This window comes from Chroicocephalus ridibundus, chromosome 15 (assembly GCF_963924245.1).
Source record: "Chroicocephalus ridibundus chromosome 15, bChrRid1.1, whole genome shotgun sequence".
In the NCBI taxonomy this organism is placed as follows: Eukaryota; Metazoa; Chordata; class Aves; order Charadriiformes; family Laridae; genus Chroicocephalus; species Chroicocephalus ridibundus.
The window spans coordinates 2276581-2299989 of record NC_086298.1 but is presented as its reverse complement, the minus strand read 5'-3'; the positions used below and the strand labels follow the sequence as shown (position 1 = coordinate 2299989).

General features: G+C 47.5%; 1 protein-coding gene across 7 annotated transcripts in view; it reads right to left on the bottom strand.

The window, feature by feature from the left end:
• The window catches only part of LOC134523637 (discoidin domain-containing receptor 2-like), a 61664-nt gene that overhangs the window by 22177 nt on the left and 16078 nt on the right, over window positions 1–23409 (bottom strand). For 5 of the 7 annotated variants that reach the window (XM_063352749.1, XM_063352742.1, XM_063352745.1 and 2 more), the window contains exons 2-4: window positions 10533–10670; window positions 5853–5955; window positions 3384–3612 (exon numbers count right to left, since the gene is read on the bottom strand). In XM_063352749.1, the coding sequence (XP_063208819.1) occupies window positions 3384–3612; window positions 5853–5955; window positions 10533–10596 (396 nt within the window). In that variant the 5' untranslated portion in view covers window positions 10597–10670. Of the gene's footprint in view, window positions 1–3383; window positions 3613–5852; window positions 5956–10532; window positions 10671–20275; window positions 20398–22510; window positions 22650–23409 lie in introns of those variants that run through there. The other 2 variants (XM_063352743.1, XM_063352746.1) reach the window with 2 other exon arrangements.

Below are 23409 nucleotides of genomic sequence, written 5' to 3'. Positions count from 1 at the left end.
ATGTCGAGAACTGAAGTGTTCGGCATTGCCACAGTCACCCCACCCGGCTGAAATGCAGTCTGATACGGCAGGGACTTTCACCCTCCCCGTCCCCTAAGTTTCACCGCTGTTCTGGCAACAGTCCACTATTTATTTTGACAGTTGGTGCGTGGAAACAGCTGAAGCTATCAGTCCCCCAGCAGTGGACAAAAGCACCTAAAACATTTTTTTGAAAGGATATGGATGTATGGAAACAGTAAGTACACTTTTGATATCAAAAGTCCGAATTGTAATTGTGAGGGCTCCTGTTCAAAGATGTTATTGGTGAGGAAGATGACTCAAGAGATGGAGGTTACTCAAAAGGCCACATGGATTGCAATTGCTGATGTACAGGCAATTTAAAAGACGAGAGAGGCCAATGAGGGAGCAGAAAGGTGGCTTCCTCTTCATGGCAGCAGGGAAGATCTCCAGAGAGTGAGTGTGCCTGGAGAGTCTGTTGAAAAGTGAAAGATCTCATTGTACCACAAAAGGAAGCCACTCAGAAGACTGCATCTCCCTGAAGAAGAGCCAGCCACATCTAGTGGTCTCCTGGACTGCAGCAGGATAGCTGTGGAACAGTCTCCTGCCCCTGGCGGGACAGCTCTGCAGAGGTGCACAGTCCCAGGAGCTGACCAAAGAAAACAGGAGGAAAGCCAAAAATAAGCTCGCTTCCTTCATCCTCTTCAGCTTCCCAATTGGTTTTTCACTTGCAGCCTCTTAAGATCCCACTTCCTAGCAGAAACACCCATGACTTCTTCCAATGAAGTAAGGATATATAAACAATCCTTGACTTCAGGAACCACATGACAGCAATTAACCCTTTCAGCTTTCAGATAGCCTAAGACAGGAGACCTGGAAGCCATCCAAGCTGGCTCCAGAAGACCTTGCTGATAGGAGATAAAACCCAAGAGGAGACAACATAGAGCAAAATACCCCACATCTTCATACAGAAGTTGAAGAAATCCTCTGGAGTTGACCATTTGTTGGGGAATCTTGGGGATGGCAGATATGTCAAGCCAAAAAGTCCTACCTGGACAGAGTAAGAGGAAAAAGCCTTCAGCCGTCTCCCTCAGAAAGAGGTACCTTTGCACCAGCTCTGTGTTGGAAGAGCTGACCTTTTTGCCTGTCCTGGATGGACATCTTCTGAGAGAAGCAAAAGAGAAGATGCACTTTGCGCAGCACCTCCACAAGGTGGGGTTGCTGCTATTGAGCACACTCTGTTTCTCAGGGCCAAAAAACCCAAAGCGATCAGCTGCATGTGGAACAAACTCGGCACCAGTTTCCAGTCCCAGCAACTACTGATGCCAACCAATATTCCCAACAACATCAGGAATGAAGTGGTGCTACTGGCAAACAACTGTAGATGGCTGATCCCAGAAGTCATTGAGAGACCGGGACTCAACAGTGCTGCACCATGCAACGTTAGTGCCAATTGAGAGCACTGTCCTTAAGCAGTGTCAGAGACAAGGGGACATCAACCTGACCCTTTGCCTTTACTGAGCAAATGAGAGCTGGAGGTGACTTTGTTGGTGAGGTGCAGCATATGCTACGTATCTGATGAGGCAACATCCTGTGAGATCTAGAACTAAATGGCACAATGAAGGGGTTGGTTTTTTGTTTGGCATTTTGGGGGTTTTTTTTGTTGTTTGGTTGTTTGGGTTTTTTTTACTGAAACTATTTATGTGATCTCCTTGGACAGAGACATGCCAAGATGGGCTCACATAGTCACACTCTGAAATCTCAGTGACTGGAAATCTATCAGTGGCAGGAGTGGAAGAGGCCTCCCTAATGCATACAAATAAGTAAATTAGGATCTTGCATCTCCACCTGCACCTCATTCCAAGGCTTGAATGACTTTACAGGACATTTTTATCAAATTATTTGACCAGACAGCAATGCTTTTAAGATATGGGCTCACTAATGGGTACTGGTGACACATTTTGAAAAATATGTTTTATGGAAGGTCACTTTACAGAGGAGCTGAAAGGGCAGGAATTCCACCCCATTATGTACATCATGTCCAGAACAGCAGGAGCAGAAGCATCTTCTCCAAGAGTACCAGGAGGGAAAACTTTTTGGTCTCATTTGATGGGGAACAGGTACACACACTGACAGAATATACGTGAACTTCCACATATGCAGAACAGAATCCAGGTTGTCTCAACTTATAGCATCATACACAGCTGAATATATCCTCTTTACCTTATTACGACCTAAGAGGGAGATCTTTCAAAAATTGACCCATAGTAAATCATAACACCCGACACTAACACAGTCCTGAGTGCCCGAGAACACTGCTCTGCACAGGACTGGGGTGGGAGACAAAAACCATTTAGCTGCTTGTGGATGTGTAACCAACTGAATACTGATACAGCTTGAGAAGCAGATAGACTTCCCCTAAGAAAGCACCGATGAAGAACAGTTAGCCCCATGGAGTTTAAACTTCCCCCTCCCATGCTGCAAACACAGCATTTGTAGTACCCATCAAAATGTGAAGGACGGACAAGATACTTGTAATGGCCAAATAGCCAGTCAAAGGTCTGAGTGAGCAAATAATTCATTAACAAGCTAGAAGCTATTATTTAACACTGCAATACAGACCCCACCGTGACTTCCAAAGCATCCCCAGGGCTAGAAGACATCACCACACCCAGTACCTTTTCTAGTCTGGCTTAGGTCTTGAGACTCCACAAGCCAGCCTGAGGCAGGGGCAACAGGTCAGACGAGCTGCAGATGCGATGAAGGGGACTCCTTCCCAGGGGAAGTTTAATAAAGGCTTATGAACATGACCAGAGCACAGCTGGGGCTGAGCTGCGCGCTCCAATCTGGAGACAGCAGGAGATAACTGGTGAGTGGGGAAGCCTCTTTTGAGTCTGTGTGCTCAGCACATTTCCTACCCTCTAAAATCCTTCCTCCTCATTTCTGCCGACATTAAACACTGCTATCAGAAATTCAGAAACTCATCTCCACTCCCTGCCACCTCGTCCCTGGGGTTTTTTTGTGTGTGGTTTTTTTTTTTTTTTTAATCACAAAGCAGGGATCTGCTCTGCAGCTTCCAATTTAGAAGCAAGTGTCTGGCTGGTAGAGGGACATTCACATGATGTTCTGAACATGGACAGAAAGGTAATGAAGAGCCAGTTTTCAGTCACAGCAGTGGCTGGGATTTAGGGGATCAGGTCAGAGGAATAACAGTCCAACGTCACAGCAAACACAGCACTAAGGCAGTGGATACTGAATGCCTGACAGAGAAGAGTCAGGATAAAGTACGATGCACTAGGCAGTACGTAGAGGATGTGCCTTCTACAGTCTAGTTCTCGATGCCTTGACTTCTGTGTGCTCCATGATTCAGTTCCTACTACACTCACCTTCCTGCCCTGCCGATCCTTCCAGGAGATCCAGCGCTCTCCATTGCGGCTATAGTCAATTCGGTAAGCACGGGCAAATTCCTTGCCTGTGGCACGGGCATGCCGTCCCTGAGTCCCAATCAAGGTGATGAAAAAGAGCTTGTGCAGGTCAATTTGAAGGAACTGTACATCTTCTGGCTGCAACAAGCCGGCCGGGCACCAGGCTCCATCCCCCTCTTCCCTTTGTAACCTGAGGGGAAAACGACACACGTTAAAAAGATGTCACTTCCAGGATCCAGTAACTGAGGGAACACCTTCAAACATTGAGAATTGGGAGAAAGAAACCAAACCAGCAAGTGAGACCTGACAGCTGGCTACCAAATACCTCTCCCCTTTGGGGTGATGGTCAACTGAGACTTTGATCAGGGTCCTGTAGCCAGTTTTGCCCTGTTCAGAACAACTCCCTCTGTTTCAGATCTCTTTCATTAACTGTTGGAGCAATTTCTTTCCCAGACACAGACTTTCATGTTGATTGGAATCAACTATGCTACTCGGTAGGTAATTGCATACTGCATGCTTTTTAGCACCTTGCTGGCAAAGTGTGTACTCACTTCTCCTAAACCCCCTACCCTACAGTAAGGCCTGACCACCTCCTACAGCTCTAACAAGCACAAAGAAGAGCTATCTTAAAAATACATTTCAGAAAGAAAAGCTCTCCCATCTACAAGTTATTCTGGGTGATCCCAACACAACTGTCACCTTTCCTTTGTTCAGCAGAGTTTCTTGTGCAGGATACTGCTCGGTGTACAACGTGAAGGTCTCTGCTTCAAAATTGACCATTATGGCACCAGCTGCAAAGATACAGGCTTTTACCCTTGGAGATGGCGTGCCGAGCAGGGTGCTGCAGCAATCAGCAGGTGGAGCCACTAAAGGGAAGAACACAGCCTTACCTAGGCTTCTGTGGGCTCAGCTCTGCAAGCCACAAGGTGGTGAGAGTTTTAAAGATGAAAAATTTATCCAGACACAAAAAGACCGTGCGGGCTTTTTAGCAACAGGGATTTTTTAGCGAACAGCGAGCCCTTGAAGTGCCCTTGTCTTTGGGACAGCTATCCTGGCTCTGATGGGATCAGAGAGTGCCAACCCCTGTACATCAAGGCAGGCACTACCCAGGAGGAGACACCAAAGGCCAAGGCAAAGGCTAGAGAAGGCTTTTGTCTCAGGCTGGTCGGCTGTTTGTGCAAGACTTTTTTTATGGTGAAGTGGCAAGTAAAAGAAGATATAAGAAAGGCAGGAAGGGTGACTGTGAAATGACAGGGACAGACATCTGCATAGGACAACTATGACCTCTAACAAAACAAAGTCAGCTAGAGGGTGCCTTTGTGTCTTTGCCCTGTGGACATCCAGCTGCCCCGGCCCAGAGATGATGGCAACAGATGGTAAGTGATGCCTGAAGTATTTTCAGAACTGGAGATAAGCCACACCTCAGAGAACAAAGTAAGTCTCCCAGCCTTCAGACCCACAGGCTTGTTCAAACTCCGTTAAAACACACAACACTTAGCATTTTCAGTCTACCACAGACTAAGAAAAAAAAAATAATCAACCACTAGGAGAATTTTGTGATTTTGGACTGCCCAAATTAATCATAAAAATATAGGCACCACAGTTAACCTGAAATTCATATCTGACTTGCACCAAAACTGCAGGAATCTTTGATATCATCATTATAAACAATTCTAAGGAAACTTACACTTGTAAGTATTTTGCAAATCATCAGTTAGTAGCTTTGAGAGAAATTAAATGACAAAAAAATGAAAAGACAAGCTTATGAGAAAGACTATAGCACTGCTTGACATTGAAATAAAATCCTTTAGCTGCCTTTTAACAATTCCTTAACTCTGCAGTTGTCAGGATTTTGAGTCAAAGTGGACTCAGCCCATTTCCTCAATAGGATGCTGTTGAAAAGTTCATTGCCGTAAATGATTTCCTATGATTTAGTTTAAAGCGCTCTACAAGAATCCCAGGGGCACTGTCCCAACCCGACCTATAAGTCACAAATCCATTAGAGATTTATTAACGGAAGACGAGGGTCGGAAGCAACCTCTGGAACTCTCGAGTCCAATCTCCTGCTCACAGCAGCGCTAACTCCAAAGCTACAGTGTGCTGCTCAAGGCCTTGTACAGCCAAGACCTGAAAATCTCTAAACACTGAGACATCACCACCTCCCTGGGTACCTGTCCCACCACTTCATTCTCATAGGGAAGGATTATTGTTTTTTTCTTAATATTGAATCAAAGTTTCCTGTATTACAGCTTCTGGCCATGACCACTGCCTCTTGGTCTTTCACTATACCCTGATTAGATTTAATATGGAAACAGTGAACAAGCTAAGCAAACAGGTTTCTTTAAGGGTGAGGGAACTTCTTCCTCAATCACGTAGTGGATATCTAGAAGAAAAAAAGGATTACATTTTTTTGGCCAGATATTAACCTACCGTGCATACTGGGGTCCTGTGGAATCGTACCACTGGCTGGAAGCAGTGATGTCTTCGTCTCGTATCGTCCCTTCATGCATACCCAAAGGGTAACGGCATATAGCTGGAAAGGGGAACGCAAGTAGAAAAAAAAAAAACAAAACAAGAACTCAGTACCAATTCTTTCTAAATTGCCAGACAAGTTTAATTAAAAGGCTCTCATGCCTAGGGAATAAACATGGTAACGATAAAACAGAGAATGCAAATAAAAAGGATGAAATACTTCATAATTACCATAAACTGAAATTATAAGTAATGAAATACACTCAGAGTTAATATCATTCAGCAGAGTCCTAGCAAGGCAAAAAACTTTACAAAGAAACATTTTAAGAACACGAAATCGAAAACAATACCATTACTGGTTGCATGACCTATTTTACAACAAAAAATTATTTATCAATAATGATGTGACATAAAAAGGAAGCATCTGTTAAAGCTTTTTCTTCTTCTTCTGGAATAAACTGGATACTTGACTTGCATTCAAATAGGAACTGTTATTATTTTCACCGGTCCAGTAACAAGTGAGAAATTCAACAGCTTCTATTACAGAAGACTAGACGAGCTCATGGAAACACCCGCTCAGTCGTGTCACTGCAGGTTAGAGCTTACACATCAGCCCAAGCCCCGGATCATCCAACACCACCCCATCCTGGTCTGGTCCCTGCCTCCAGCCCCAAGCAGAGCAAGCATTTCTCTCCAGGCAGGAGAAGACTCTCGAACTCGGTGCCTCCAAGGAGTACAGACACAACTGGCTCAAGCCACGGAGCTCGACAAGCTCAATACAGCTCAACGCACCAAAGGCAGTGCAGACGGAGCTCACAAATCCAAGCTGGCCAAGCTCTCTCCCCTGACACAAGTGTTTAAACATGTCTTGGAATATTAGAGATGTGTCAGAAAACTCAAAATCTTAACGTATTCATTAAGGCCCAGTATTCAAAACAGGCAAGCAAGATATTTTTGTCAGACTGACATCAACAGCAGATTAAAATGAACATTATAAGGGATTAAACCATGAAACAATTAAAAGACAGAAACATAGTCAATTGCAAGTCCCAGAAAAAAAAGGAAATGGACTTTCCTATAGATCTTTTGCCATTGTCCTCTGAGCTCACAGCAGCCCCACCACAACAGCCCCAGCTCCTCCCCTGTCTGCAGTGACACAGCCAAGCGCCAGTACGTGCTCCAGTCACTCCAGGGTGGCATGCGTAACGGCTGGCACCTCACTGCTCTGCTGCCACATCCGCAGCTCTGCCTGCCTTCCCCTCAGCCTTGCCGTCCCTCATTTATCATAGAATGGTTCGGGTTGGAAGGGACCTTAAAGCCCACCCAGTGCCACCCCCTGCCCTGGGCAGGGACACCTCCCACCAGCCCAGGTTGCTCCAAGCCCCGTCCAACCTGGCCTTGAACCCCTCCAGGGATGGGGCAGCCACAGCTTCTCTGGGCAACCTGGGCCAGGGGCTCACCGCCCTCACAGCAAACAATTTCTTCCCAATATCCCATCTAAATCTCCCCTCCTCCAGTTTGAAACCGTTCCCCCATGTTCTGTCATTACACTCCCTGATCCAGAGTCCCTCCCCATCCTCCTGTAGGCCCCCTTCAGGGACTGGAAGGGGCTCCAAGGTCTCCCCGGAGCCTTCTCTTCTCCAGGCTGAACAACCCCAAATTTCTCTCTCTCAGGACTGCTACCCCTGTACCAAACCTGGATAAAGCTGTTCACCAAGCTACAAAAAAAAAGACAGAGGCACGAAACCCACTTTGTTGTTACCACCACAGAGAATAAACCACCACAGGCCAAACAAGTACCTGCCAGATTTCAGTGTAGAAATGTTTGCAGGGTTTGGCTGCAGCTGGTGTCAGGCACAGCGTCAATGAATGTGTGATGTTCTACATATCCCTAAATAAACTTCTAAAGAAGACTGGTGGTGAGGTGACAATGTTTGCTGATGGTACCAGATTATTTAATACAGAAAAAAGCAAGTTATGGGAATACATACAAAAACTAGAAAGCACGGTTACACCCCTGTCTGTATTCATGGTCAGATACCCACCAGACATGGAATAGAGCTCCTACTCCTTCCTACTCCCATCAAAAGGCAGAGAAGGTAACACAGATGACGCAAAAGGAAAGATCAGCAGGCTCACCATTACAGAAGAGATTACTGAAGTATGAAAACAAAAAAATTATATCCTGAACAATTACTGTCTCTCAAAATACCAGAACCAGAAGGCATCAAAAGATCAGGTAGCAGAGCTCAAAACGAACAGATGCATCCTAAATCTATTAAACACTCTGAATGCAAAAGGTTCACATGGGTTCAAAAACCAGCTAGAGAAACTCGCAGTACGACGGGCAAACACACAAGTGCTAGCTCAGAAAGCTCTTAAGCAGCGGGCTGCAGCAAGCCGAGAGCAGACCTGGGGTGAAGCACTGCTGTGTGGTTGCCCATCTGTGCACTCTTCCAGAACCAGCAGGGATGGGACCCTGCTGGAGTCAGGACACCAAGCTGGACAGGCCTCTGGTCTCACCCAGAACATTCAGGCATACAGCTGAGGTTTCTTAAGAGGCTTCCTTACAGAAGCATTCACCGGGAGGCAAGTGGTGTGTGGCAAGGATCAAACATGATGATTGTGGTTGCTGAAAGCCAATCAAGAGCTCTAACCTTGCTCTGATACTGACCAGTAAGTTTAGTAAACCAAACTAGCCTTGACTGTCTTCACTCTTACCTGTCCCACCACAGACCAGTACAATCTCATCTATTGCTGGAAAGCTAGTATGTTGCTGAACTATGGGCAAATACCTGAAGATTTTCCAAACGGGTTGAGTTGTCATCTGAAAGCAGAAAGTGTTTTTGTCTTTCTGCAGTAGGAGTCCTGTCTGGTCACACCTTATTTAAAGGTCAAGTGCACACCTTACAGCAATGCCAGGCAGAGAGCTAGCTAGCTGGGCAGGACTCTGAGGGACCAGGACTTATTGCAATCCTGAAAAAAACTCATTAGTTCACAAACGTAGGGCTGGCAGATGGAAGCCAGAGCAGCCCTGGCATCGAGGGATGCACTCTGTGGCTCTCACCAAAACATACATCCTTTCAAGCAAAACCATCCTTGGGTTTAGGTGCCGCCGGGACTCCTGCTCAGACATCCCTGACCCTTTACTATGCACTCAGGAACACACTCTCCTGCCATGCACTGAGGCTCAGAAAAGTGTCACAGCTCACCTCTGTAGTGAGGTCAAACAACTGATGCTAGACAAAAGGACTCCACAGGATCCTTCCTACATAGGTCTGAAGTCATCCACAAAGCAGCCCCTTCGATTTAGAAGGCAACGCAGGAGGTGCTTCAGACCCTTCTGGAGAAGATCAGGCCAAGATAATCAATGGAGCCTGAGGGCATCAGAGCTGAGAAGCATCAGTGGAGCTATGGGTGTGCTGGAGTCTGGGGGGGAACAACAGGGCACAGCCCCTTGGGACAGAGAACAGCTGTGGGAGCTGAGAACACAAAGCTGCTTGAGGAAGTCACAGGCAGAACTGAGAAGTGTCAGCAAAGCTACATGCCTATTTCTTGGTGAAAAAGATAATTGCAGGAGGATGGGACCACAGCCCTGTGCTCCGAGCCCACCCCACCTCCCAGGATCTGGTGGCTGGGGAGCTATTCCTGCACCTTCAGGTGTGCTAACTTCTGTGCTTACCACCACCACCAAAAGGAACCTGCGTGTGCCTGAGTCTCTAGCTGCCATCTCCTCTCTTCTTCCACTAGATTTTAAACATCAGAACCAGATGGCAATCCCTGTTGGAAGTTGGACATGGGAGGGGCCTCACTGCAGTCCTGGCTGGTCGCAGCACAACTCTCAAACAGGCCAGAGCCAGACAAAGGGCTCCAAACAAACAAAGCCAGACCCAGCAGAGTAAACGAAGGTCCTCAGGGTAGCACTGCTGCCCCACCACACCTCCAGCCAAGCTAGAAAAGGATTAGAATCATTTATTTCACAGACTGTCTCCAGCTCAAACCACCTCATTACAGAGATTTTTGCAATAAATTGCAAACCATTATCTTACTCAGCCCCATCACGATTATAACTTGCCAAATCCTGTAGGATAAGAGGTCATGCCCTCCACAGGGACTCGTAGGCTTACATCGCTGTCTCCACCCTAGCTCTGTGCCAGGTAGGGTTTTCTACCTTTCCTTCCACACTTCTCTCTCCAGAACCCCTCTTGCCAGCTGGAGAGCTGTGGCTTATGCTTTGCTAACTGGTAATTTACTTTCCACAGTGAGCACAGTATCTCTGAGCCAGTCTAGAATCAGGGTTTTTTTCTGCAAGCCACATGGTCAAACTCATGAAGAGCTAATCAGAGCTCAAGAGAGGCCTGCTGAGAGCACGGACCCCTGAGTGGGCAGAGAAAGGAGTATATATCCATGTGCCTGAGCCCTCCTGGGACTGTCAGAAGTGTTTCACTCCAGCACAGCTGTCACGGAAGACTGGCCAACTCAGTCCAGAGGAGGACATTCAGGGACTACGTTAGTGATTAATTTTACGTGCATTCATTACGCTTATATGCATTCACCATAAGAGGGCAAAGAAAGGCTGAGAACGAACATAAGAAAGGTGGGAGATTAGAGTCCTCTCCCAGCCTGGCAGTTCCCTACCAGGGTTGACTTCGGTGCCAGATGGCTCAGGCAGTGTGGCCAGCAGTAGCATGCAGAAGATCATGGTAGCAATCGGAGGCGCTGCGCAGGGTCAGATGGGTGCGAGTCCTTCAGAGACAGCAGCTGCCATCTACATTTCTGAAAGACAAAGCAAAGAGAGAAGATGAGAGTCCTCCAAAAGACAGGACTCCTCTGTGCTGCAGACTTGCTATGTTGTCATTGCCTCGTGATGGGCTGGGCAACCTTCCATGCCTTCAAGAGTGTCTTGACCTCAGCCCTACTCCGACCCATCACCTGATCAGAGGCTTAGCAAAGAATTAATGATTGCCTGACTACCTATACCATCTCTAAAGCTATTAATGCAATTCAGCTTTTAAGAGCTCAGCTGCCATGACTACTGTGCAAACATACTCTCTTGACTGCTCTTAAACAAGTCCAATGCAAAGTAATCGCTCCCCCATCAATTCCTCACTTTCCTTATTATATTAACAAGTGCTGAAGCTGCATTTCCAATGAACCTGGACAGTCCAACCAGGCTCCCCAGGTGGGGCGTATCCACCCAATGCACACCGCTACCTGCACCAGCTGCCTACTCCAAGTAGCCAAGTGGGCACTCTGGAACTTGTCACACAACCTTAAGATAAATGTCTAGAACAGGGGGAAAATAATCTCTCCCTACATGTCCACGTCGCTGCCAAAAGAGCATGTGCACTCACACATGCAAGCACACTTAATTTCCTGTTTGGAAACAAGGAAAATAGCAAAGGGCTTAAACGCTGGCAATTTCAGTGGAAAGCCATGATAACACCTAAAGGAACACAAGGTCATATCAGCAAAGTTATGTGAATTCTCTGCGTCCACATTCACTACAAAGAGCCTGAGGAGGTTCCCATCCTGGAAGACAGCTTTACAGAAGGCAGGTTAGAGGCTCTGTCTTATATTGAAATGTCAGGCAAAAAGAAAACAGAATCAATAAACGAAAAGTTGCCAGGACCAGGGGGTACTTGGTCAAGAATCCTCAGAGTGCTAGTGAAAAAACAAAATTGAATGTTAGGATTTGTTAGCAAAGGAAGAGAGGATAAAAAGGGACCATCACTATGCCAGTGCATACACGCGTATAAGGACGATAGAGCATCAAATGCCATTAGCTCAGAGATTTGTAACAAAAGGTAGAGGTTTTTTCCACCCAACATAATTAAACTGTACAAGTCACAGCCGTGAGTTGCCGTGGATACCAAAACAATTGGATATATTCACAACAGAAAGATACACCACGGCTTCTTAAATCCAAAGGTAAAACCTTTGGCTCAGGAAATCCCCCAGCCGCAGATTGCTAGACGCCCAGAAGCTAAATCAGGGTTAGAATCACTGAGGCTTGCCCTGTTTTTATTCTCTTTCCTAAGGATTTGCTACTGGCCATTGTCCCTGCTGGATTCCATCAGAAAAGATGGCTCTGAGCCTGAAAAACAACTAAGGGCCTTCTTGGGAAAAGAGCCAAATGCTCATGCAGGAGGGGAAACTAATGATCGGTGAATGCTGTGCCCAGCCATGCAATAATGCAAGCAAACCCAAAAAAGACCTTAAAATTGCCAGGACCCCTCCTGCTCTAGCCACCTCACGCGGTCCACGTGAGCGCCCTGGCCAAGGCTGGAAGGAGGGTGACCACAAGGTTCTGTGATTTTGTGGCATCTTGGGTGGTGAGTGTGCAAAAGCAAAGCACGGAAGAGAAAAGGCAGGCCATCTCTCAGCAGGAGGGTTTGGCAATCAGAAATGAGGTTTTACCCAAGCATTCTCAAGCTGTGCGAGCATCCAAGGTCGTCTTTCCCCCCTGCAATGAGGGGGGTGATCTCTGATGCAAACACACCAAGTCCCACCATCCCGTGACAGGCTGCACATACGATGGAGCAGAGACTTCTTGTAGCCATGCAGAGAGAGATTTTGCAAAGACATTTTTGCAGCAGAGTTTGAAGACGGACACGGTGGATGTCATTCTGTGCAGGTGATTTGCTGGGGTGCCCCAGAGGCTCCCAAAGCAGGATGCGCAAAGGGAACCGCAGAGACTTCAGCACTGGAGGAGACTGTCCTCCCACAGGAGGTGAGAAAGGAAAGTGTGTTGAACATTAAGGCTTTAACTTTAACAATGTTACTGGAAGAGGTGATGGGAAACACAACAGAGAGCTGTTTAGTGGTATATGGGGTGCCCTGACCATGATCAGCTGTCTGCCCAAGATCAGCTGGGCTATGGGGGTGTAGCCTGGGCTAGAGGAGATCCTTCCCCTGGGTCCCCATGCTGGACCAGCCACTGAACAGAGCTGCAAGTTGCTGAGGAGACCCTGGCAGGAGAACAGCAGCTTGGAGACATCTCCCAGGTGACTTCTCAACTGGAGGTTGGAAAGCTGACGGCTGTACTGGAGCCCTCAGATGGCAGAGGATGAGCCCACATATACCCAACTCCTCCATCAGCCCTTCAGGGGCCAGAAACAGCCTGGTAAACAGGGAGAGGGTCAGGCATCTGTAAAGGCACAGGCTGGCTCCCACCAAAAAACACCCTTGGATTTCCCTCTGACTTGGCCAGTGTTAAGGGAAAGGGTGGCCAGAGAGCACAGAAACAGCAATGGTACATCACTAGGTGAGGACCAGAGCTCACTGCTGAAGCACAAAAAAAAAAGAGATAGCAACTGCAGACATCTCTGTTAAGCGTTCAAATGCCCTGGCTTCCCACTTGATCCAAAAGCCCAGCAAAGAAGGACCAACAGCAGGAAGGCAGCTGCCTGCAGCAGAGCCCAGGGATGAAGGAGCATCCATCCTCTGCCAGCGGCACAGGGCTCACAGCCCAGCTGGCATCACCTACCGCCCCGAGTGAAAAGTACTGAGCTGAGTCTTAGCGTAGGGATTTTGTCTTTTGACAAAAGACTAGTCATGCTAAGTTTGTCATCCTCTCAAAATGACAGGCAAGCAAGTCATGACAATGGCCACCAATATCGCAGCAATATAATAACGTGATGTGTAGCACGAAGAGCAACATTATCTCATTCAACCAGGTAGAGACCAAACACCACAACTGAAGTGCCTATTGGCTTTATGCAAAGCTCAGGCCACGTCCTAAATCACACCCATTGTACTGCCACATCATTGAACCGCTTGAATACAGTGATCAGAACATAAAAGATAACAGGAGAGAAGAAGGAATAGGGCTGGGACAAGGAGAGCCACACAGAGATGCCCAAGCGCCACATCAGCTCCTGCCAAGGAGGTATGGACAAGGTATGCCAAGGCAGGTATAGGCTGGGGCACCCCAGACAGTTGTCTGTCCCACCCTGCCGCAGCCAGCACCCTGTGAACCAGGGGCTTCTCAGGACTTGATGGGCACACGGAGCTCAGCAGGTCAAGCAAAAAATGGTGCGGCTTGGGGGAAGTGCAAGCCAAAACTGGAAGGTGTGGCCATAGAGACCAGCCTGACCTCCAGGAAAGACAAGGAAACCTCTGGAGCTGGCTATAGAGCTCGTCTGCCTGCAGCTCTGTGCTTACGAAAGCTGGATTTGAATTTGGCCCTTGCCTAAAGAGTGTCCAAGATGAGCAGGATGCATCTTCTTGGGACGTGTTTGTCTCCACAGATGACAAAGGGAACATAAATGGCTGGCCTGAACTAGCTTCATCATTTCCAGGTGGCCACAGTTTGGTGAGACAAATTCTCACCTTTGTATGTGGCAGTGACAAAGTATTTCAAGTGGTTCAGCCCTACACAGGGACTCCAGCAGCTGGGCTCAGGCTGTGAGAGGTCTGCTCTTCCCACCACGCTTGGCTCCCAGTCCTGGACCACCAAAGCGCATGTTTGGGAGTCCCGGGAGAGGTGCTGCACACAGGGAGCAAACTGTGTAATTTCTCGTCTTCTCATCTGCTCTACAGCAGCTGTTGTTCCCTTGAGCAAGGTCACCAAGAGTGTTTTTCACCCCTGCCTCGTAATTTAGAGGAGCCTCAGCTCCACTCAGGAGCTTGTACTGCTGGAAACCGCCGTTTGAAGAACTACTGATGTTGATTTCTGCCGAGTCGAAGTCTCAGCTAGTAGTAGATTGCATTCCCAAACTGCATGCTTTCCAGTGCTAGAACATGCTGAAATACACTACTAAATACAAGCCTCTCTAAAAACTGCTTGGAAATCATCTTCTGATGATTTTTTCTGGGTAGACGACTTGATACCTCCCTTTGTAGCTCTTTCAGCTGCATTCGAGTCCCTTGCTGTACTTGCGCCTTTCTTCCTGACCTGCCCACACATACACAGAAAGTGCCAAAACTACAGCACAAGCCCAAAACCAGCAAAAACAGGATTAGCAACATCCTCACAGAGGCAAGAAAGTGTTAAACTCTGTTCTCAGGACTGAATGGATCAAGTTGCTAATTGCTAACAGCTGGCTGCAGGAGAATAAAATCCTGTTACAATCATTGTGAGAGTGGAAAAAAAAAAAAAAGTCTAGTTGGTCTACTTGCTGCTGAAAAACTCACTAAGAAATGCAAAAGAGGGCAGTTTTTCCCAGTATACCTGGCAGATACCATGTCTAAAAAGCCAATCCATGTCTCCGCAGAGAAACAGCTCACGGTGACCCAGCGCTGTCCCCGGCGCAGCATGGGGCCTACGAGCAAGAGCACAGTGGGCGCAGGAGGGAGCTATTCTTTAGCGATGTGCATGAAGAAGGTGGGACTTGGAGCTCCTCCAGGTACTGTTCTCCCTCCAGAGATCCATTATGGAGGTCTGGCATGTTTGCAAGCCTCTCTAGATCCCAACTGAAACAGGCATTTGTTTTAACTGGTTCCTTCACAGATCATTACCTCGGAGCGGGACCTTAGGGTTTGCTGCAGGAATCCCATTACAGATGGCCAGCACCGCGCCAAGAAACTCCACAGTCATGAGCAAGACTCATAGGTGTGTGTATGATGCGCTCTGTATGTACTACAAGAGGATGTATCCTAAAGAAAAGTATCCTCAGAAGAGGATCAGGAACAGTCAGGAGAAATGGACAGTACCTCCTAGCATTCCTAAAGGAATTCAAGGAGGAAGCAGCAAAGCTACTAATTGGGACAGTATCTGAAGCCTGAAGAAACAGAGGTTAGAAAGTGTGATTTCCCTTGTTCTGGCTCCAGAATGATGGTGGAACATTTATCTTCGCCTCAGAATTAATCTGAGATACCCCAAGCCCAGCAGTCTTCCTCTGGAGCGCATACTTATGACGCATGCAGGTCCAGTTCGGACCAAACAGAAATTACTGATGGAAGTGCTTAGCAGAAAGGATTCTGATCACTTCTTAAAAGATTTTGCTTAGTTTATTATTCAAATACTTCTTGCTGACACTATCAGCTTTGGGTTTTTTAGAGGGCTTTTAAGCCCCAATCATCAATTCCCTATACATTCCTATCTACCATTAACAAAGATTCTGCCTTTTGCAACTCAGCTAGCATCATGCTAAGAGTGCGTGGGGACAAAAATCCTAAGGAAAAGCAATATCTTCTAATGAAACCAACTGCCTTACAACTGGAAAAATCAGAGCAGGACTGCTGGCCTGAGAAGATGGCCACCCATTCCAGCAGAACCACTGGAGGGTGAATGGATGGGACCAGTACCAGGACAGCCATGCCACACATGCAGGAGCCCCGCAAGAAGGTGGCAACAAGTTTTCCCTTAAGTGAACTTGGACCGTGGTCTCTCTGGTCATCCCTAGATTGAATCAACCAGGCAGCATGGGGAGAGGTCTCTGCATGACACATGGGTGGCATGTGGACAAACCAAGTGCAAATAGTGACACCAAAAATCAACACGTCAGACAGTAACGGGAGCTGGGCAGGCCCAGCAAGACCCCAGCAAGAAACGTGAGGCTGCAACAGGAGTTCTTGGATACAGGCACCAACAGAGATGGTCAGAAAGAGCAAAAACCCATGGCAACGTTAGGAATGTGGTTGGGGACATGGGGCAGGAAGAGTTGACCCCACAAGGCGATATCCTGAGCAGCAACAAGGCTGGACAAATAAGCAACCAGATTTCAGGTGAAAGGGTTGGGTTAATCAAGATGCATGTGAGAAGTAAGACAGAGCAATGAGAAAAGTGAGACAGGAATAGGCTCCAGTGTGATCTTTGAGGTGGCATTAGGAGACCTGTCACCACAAGAGACACAAAAGAACACATGGGGCTAGGAAAGGGACCACAACACGTGGGAGTGGCACGTGGGGTGGGGACAGGGACACTACAGAGCTAGGTCTGAGGCAGTGGCAGAAGAATGGGAACATCAAGGTCGGTGTACTTTGTGGTCGCCCTCTTGAGGGGTGGGTGATAGGACTGCCCTGAGGCTGAGGAGGGTTTGAACCTCATTTTCCATCTTGTAGCCACTGCTACTTGCTAAATTTTAGGAGAAAAACAGCATTCCAGTCACCCATGACATAGCCATTTAACACTGGGAGAAGGTTCAGCCCATGGACCCAAGCATGAAGAAGTGCCTTTCCTACAGCCCAGAGAGAGCTGCGGGTGCTTTTGCAAAGGAGTCAGAGACCCACAAATCCTGCAGCATTTTCCCATTGCCTGTTGGCCAGTCCCACAGGACTGGGGTGTCCTCAGTTTGTGACACTGCACAGAGCACTTTTGTCACAAAACCAGATTTAGAGATAAAGGAACAAAAGTAATTTAATCCATCAAAGTAATCAGGCCAAAATTAGAAACCATTAGAAAGGCAAAGCCAAAGATAAGGAAATGCAATTCATTGTCTAACAATGGGTGGTTCTTAGATCAGCTACTCCAAAAACACAGCTACCCCTCCCCACCGACCCCGGGGCGAGGGTACTCTGTGCTTATCTCAGCTGAGGAACCTGGAGGTGCTTCCCACGGCCCAGGCAGAGCTGCCAGGCACACTGCGACTCTACATGGGACATGAACACACACCGTCCTCGAGGAACCCTAAACCCAAGGGCAGGGGGAGCCTCCTCCACACCAAAATACACGTCCCCTCAACTGAGAGGCAGCCTCCAGGCTCCAGTCCCACTGTTTCTGTATGACAGAAGTGGCAGGAGAATAGAAGACGTGCACAAAAAGTTCCGGTTACCTCCTTTCTCCTTGCCCCAAAGCAGCAGCGACCACTGTCCCCTAGCAGAGCTTCCTGCCCATGCAGATCAGGCAGCAGAGAGCACCTGGCACACTGACATTTTCTCTCTATTCCTTACACTGGCATCTCTCCCCAGCCTTCCCCCCCCCCCTTTTTTTTTTGAGGAGGTTGCTTACTTTTTGTTTTAAACTATCCTTAAAACATATCAACTACAAGTTAGCAATAGTCCTCTCAAGACCTACAATCTTCCACTGCGAGAGTCTCACATAGCAACCATATATATGACATGTTAACCACAGAGATGACAGATGGAGTATTAAGAGCACTCAATCTAAACCACCTTCCTCCCTTCCCGTTCTCAAGGGGCTCCACCATAACCTTTTACTTAACTGTACTCAAACTTGCATTCAGAAAGATATCAGGTTACCGAGTCGCAGAATTATTCAGGCTGGAGGAGATCCTCAGGAGAGCATCTAATCCCACCTCCTGCTCAAAGTAGGGTTAGCACCAATTTCAGAGCAGCCTGTACAGGACTTTGTCCAGCTGGGTCTTAAACACCTCCAAGGATGGGGCTCCCCCACCTCTCTGGACAACCTCTTCCACTACTTGACTGTCCACAGAGGGAAGACTTCACCCCTCCTTATGCCAAGGCAGACCCTCCTGTTATTTTCAGTTGATGATCACTGCCAAACCTCCTGCCACACACCAGTAAAGAGCCCGTTTCTGTCTTCTTGATAATCTGCTCTGAGGTATCCCCAAAGCCTTCTCTTGTCCCAACTAAACCACCCTGGCTCCATCACCCTCCTCAGTGAAGCCAAGTTTTAGTTGCTTAATATTTTCTCCCAAGTCACCCCTCGCGAGACTTAGGCTCCATCCAGGCAGTGGGACAGCTCTAGTTGGATTTTGCTATGACGCCCACCAGCTTCTTCATGGGCAAACTAGGGAATAACTGAGTTTGTTCCATGCTGATGCCAGAGCACTACTCCATGGCCCTCCGTTTAGGGACTTCGTGGATCACATTCCCACTGGTAACTATTTTTGAGAGGTATCAGGTGGCACTTTCTAAATCAACTCATTCAACACAGTACGGATGGGTGAAATGGAAACAGAGATACCGCCACCTTAGCACAGCGAGAAGGCAGGGACTGGTTATACTAACAGTAAATAAAGACCAGACACCAGAAAAACTGCCCAGGAGGGTGTTTCTTAGCCCAGAGCCCACCAGCTGCCAGCAGCGGTGAGGCACCCAAGCAGAGCATGAAGGATATGCCAGAGCTGAGACCCTGCCCATGGCAAGGGGGACCTGCTGTCACTGTTCTGCCCAGGAGCTGCCCTGGGGACCCAACACGCTCCTGCTCCCAAAGCGGAGCCTCTTCTGCCTCCCGGGAGCAGCATTTGGTCAACAGCAGGGAACCAAGTCAGGATCCAGGTACATGATGTCAACGCAGTTACTTTTGGCAACCAGTACAGGAATCTCATTAAAAACCACAATCTGAAGATTTTTCGGACGTGATCTGCTTTCCATCAGAGCACATGGATCACTGAGCATGTTCTTTCTTTAATTTGACATTGATTAACAAACGCAACAGCTTCCCCAGGTCTTGCTCTGGCTGGAGGCTCCTCTCAACTGCCTGTTGGTTACCTGCTCCCATTCTGTTTTAAAACACTGCTACAACATTTATGTTTTCCCAAACTTCTGGAACTCCTTTGGTTTTCCCAGATTTATTACACATCGGCAGCCAGGATTCAGAAAGCTGCTCTGCCAATTTGTTTTAAACAAACAGGTTCCAATCTTGCTCAAGTTTCAAAGACTTTAAAATGTTATCTTGTGTTTAACACCCTCCCTCGTTACCAGTGCAACGGAAGGTATTTCGATATCTCATAAAGGAGAGTACATCATCCAGCTTCTCCCCAAACACAGGAAACGTTTTACTTCTCGGTATTGTTATTAACAATCAGTTGGGTTTTTTTAACCTTTCCCAACAATATAAACACCATTGATGAAATTTATTTTGTTATACAGATACTAAAATATTTCTCGCTGCCCTGAGATACATTTGCTATGCTTTTTCAGTTATCTTTAGCTTTCCTTATTAATTGCTTACCTTCCAAAATACCTACTTTACAGTAACAGCTACTTATCTACAACCTTTTTTACAAATTGTTCCTAGTGGATTCTTTTTAAAAGATAAAACGTGATTACTGGGGCAGACTCTGTACAAATCCAGAAGAGAAGCAAAGTCGCCTACAGCCGCATGTAGTACCCAGCACCAAGCCGGGAAGCTGCTGGTTTTTTGCAAGGGTGGAAGCCAAACTCTAAGAGATCGTTCAGTGAAAATCAAACCAGAAACACTATTTTGGAACATCTACTAATTTAGCTGGCCATCTTGTTTCCATCAAACCACCACAGAAATGCTGATACTACCAAAAGCTACATTTTATAAGTTTTGTAAAATGTGTCTTCATGTTCACAAAACGAAAACTGAGTGCACCTGTCACTGGCACACAGACCTTGCCCTCGCATGAGGAGCGTCAGTGGCTCTGCTGGAGTCTTACCAAAAAAATATTTATGAATGTGAAAAGCCACTACACATCTCCAAAAAGATACCAAACTTGAAGAAGCTTTTCCGATATCAGAAAGAAGCAAAAATTATCCCCACTTACCGCATTCCACAGATCAAAATAACCCCAAATACCAAAATGCAGCAAGTGGAAGGTGGTACTGCCCTCCCGCAGCACACTGGCCTGAACGTGAGGGGACACGGCAGGTTGTGTCCTCAGTGGGTACCGCTTCTTCAGAGCCCGAGCAGAACCTGCATCACAGCACCTAACCAAGACAGCCAAGCCTGGGTACACGCAGCTGTCACCTTCTGCTGGGGCAAACTTTGTGTATTACACAAAGTGGTTTTAAAGTTTAATTTATGAAGTGCCTGGCAAAGATGGGAGCAGTGAGTGGCAACACTTATGGATCAGCTGAAATTGCTGCATCAAGCCTGGAGACTGCAGTGGCAATTTCCAGGCAGGTCGAGCCATGTTCTGCTGGATTTATTATTTACTAGAACAACCCTACGAGATAAAAATTTAACTTCTCACGTGCAGAGATGAAATTTCAATTAACTAAATGTTCCAGCAAAATACCTAGCATGACTACAGAGAGTTCAAGGAAGATCTTTGCTTACCACAATGTATTTCGATCAAACCAAGTGTTTTGCTTATAAACAAAGGAGAAGCTCTAGCAGCATTTCACAGCTACGGAAAGCCAGAATGGCCGATTCTGATCAAATTTTCTCAAGACAGGCCAGAAACAGGAGCCCACAGAGAAGTAGTAAGATTTAGCAGTTACAAAGAAGGCAGGTAGCTGCAGAAAAATCCTGGGATTGTTAGAGGCAAAGACGAGAGAAACAGGAGAGATGTGGGGGGAGAAGAAGTATGTAAAATAATGACGCCGAGACCAAAAAAAAGGATCCCATGTACCTCTTTTCCATATTGAAAATGAACAACAAATTAAAACTAAGGAAATGAAATTCCATGGCATACCATGCGCATTAAGCCGCTGGGAAATATTGCCACAGAGCAATGTGGGAGTAATTCAATAAAATATTGGAAGTGGATCTACATAATAAGAACATCTGCGATTCCATTAGCAATGTAAAAGAAAGAGTACACTGGATGTAAAGTTTTCATCCAGCCAGGCATAAGCAAACCAGTGATTAATGTGACCAGAAAGTTATCTCCTGCTCAGGCAGGTTATTCCACATTTGCCTGCATTCAGGCTCTGTGGCTTTCATGCGCAATGTGCCAAGCAGCCGCTGCCCGAGATAAGATGGGTGCTTGAGTAGGTGGGCTGTGATCTAATCCCGTTTGGCAAGCTTCGCCTCGGTGTACAGAGATCACATTTCAGTTTTCGGCAGCTTATTGTGCAGTTTCTCAACAAGAGAAACAACCCTACCCGCCTTTATTTATTTTGTTTTTAGCAGAGATTATCCTCTGTGACACAAAAAGGGCAGATGAAATTTCAGCCAAACCTATTAAATGAATACCTGCGGAGGGGTGAGCGACCCTAGAAGGCTCCAGTGGAAACATGGCTATTTTGGAAAGTTCTCAGCACCTGAAAAAAATGGGTTTACTGAGGAAATAATCAGATTTTACCTGGAAGGCCTGCTACTGGAGAGTCCCATGGTTAACCCTAACAACAAAGATTCTCAGGAGCAGCTTCCTGCATAGTCACACTCCTGTGTTTTAGGCTAAAATATGAGTCTGAGAAAGTTTGACAGTGACAAAAATCGCAGTAGGTGCATCAGGAGGGGACAGGGAGGTCTGCAGCTCCTTGGGAGAAGAGATGACTGAACGCAGGTGACACGCAGCCACAAAACTCGTGCGGGGCATGAGCTGCCGGGGCTTGGAGGCCGAGAGCACATTCCCCCCTACTTTCCCACCATCCACAAGCGACTTGCTGCCAGACCCAATTTTTGCATATCTGACTCAGCCCGAGCCCTGAAACATTTCAGGCGAGCATAGCTGAGAGCTCAAACACCATGGGCTTTCCCGGAGAGCCACAGCCCCAGAAACCACTTCTGTCTGGGAGCACGACACCATCCAGCTTCCCATTTCTACCCAACAAAAGATCCCGCGGGTCCCAGAGGGCCCCAGGCACGCAATGCTGCGGGAACAGCCCTGATCCAACCCTGCGGGAAGGAAAACAGGGCACAAAGAGCCACCATCTCACTACCAGCCCGGGGAGGAAAGCCTTCACCTCCCAGCACTGCCACCTCAACAAAATTCCCCCCCTCCATTTCCAGCAAGTCTCCAAAGGCGTTTGTGCTCTAGCCAACGACGGAAACGCGTTGGGGAGAGAGCTGATCGCAAGCTGAGAGCCGAGTTAAGCTGGAAGGACCCTACCTGCCTTGCCCGGGGCCTGCTGGGCACAGGGAACAACTGCCATGTCTCTTTTGAACTCCATAGGTTGAGCCAGGCTGTAGTTTCGACATTCCTTGCAACTTTCCACCAGCACACATGATATGTTCAAACTTGAGTAACTCCTCCCTCCTCCCTCCCTCCGCACACACAGACAAGCCCAGGAGATGGCCCTGCCTCTATCATCCCAGTTCCTATAGCAACTCCTGACCGAGCAGATGGAAACAGAGCTGTTTTCTAGGCAAATCTGCCTTCTTGGATTCCTCCGCTCTTCCCTGCTGTTGGCCCCTCCTTGCTCCAGTGCTCTCCCCAGGGGCTGCTCTGCTGGCACTTGGCCCAGACTTCGCCTGGAGGAAGGCCAAGCTTTGAATTCATTTAGTAAAACCACAACATAAAGCAGCTCTCCTGCTCAGGAAGCAGGGCCCGTGTAGTCCCAGGGGCAAGCCAGGCCCCGGCACGGCACCGCAGAGCCCGCTTCCACCTTCTTGTTTAACCCGGCTGCCTGCGCTCGCAGGAAAAACCCCGGCAAGGGCATTGGCATGCCCAGCTCCTCGCGTTCATTCTTCACCCACCCGTGTCATCCATGGAGGAAAGGTAAAAAGCAAAGACAGAACTAGTAATTTATTAAGCAAGTCCAGACAACAGGATTACTACAAGCAAAGAGCAGAGCAGGGGCACTTCTCAGGCATTTGGACTTTTGCTTTCCTGGAAGAGGGAGAGCTCAGCAGGGACACCAGGGCTCGATGCATATTCATCACAACTGCTCGCCCCCATTGCTTTCCTCAGGCTGGGGTCCCACAGGAGTGAAGATCACCAATGCAGCTGGCGGACACCTGCGCAGCATCACATTCATTTCCTTTTCACTTAAAAATACAGAAATAGAG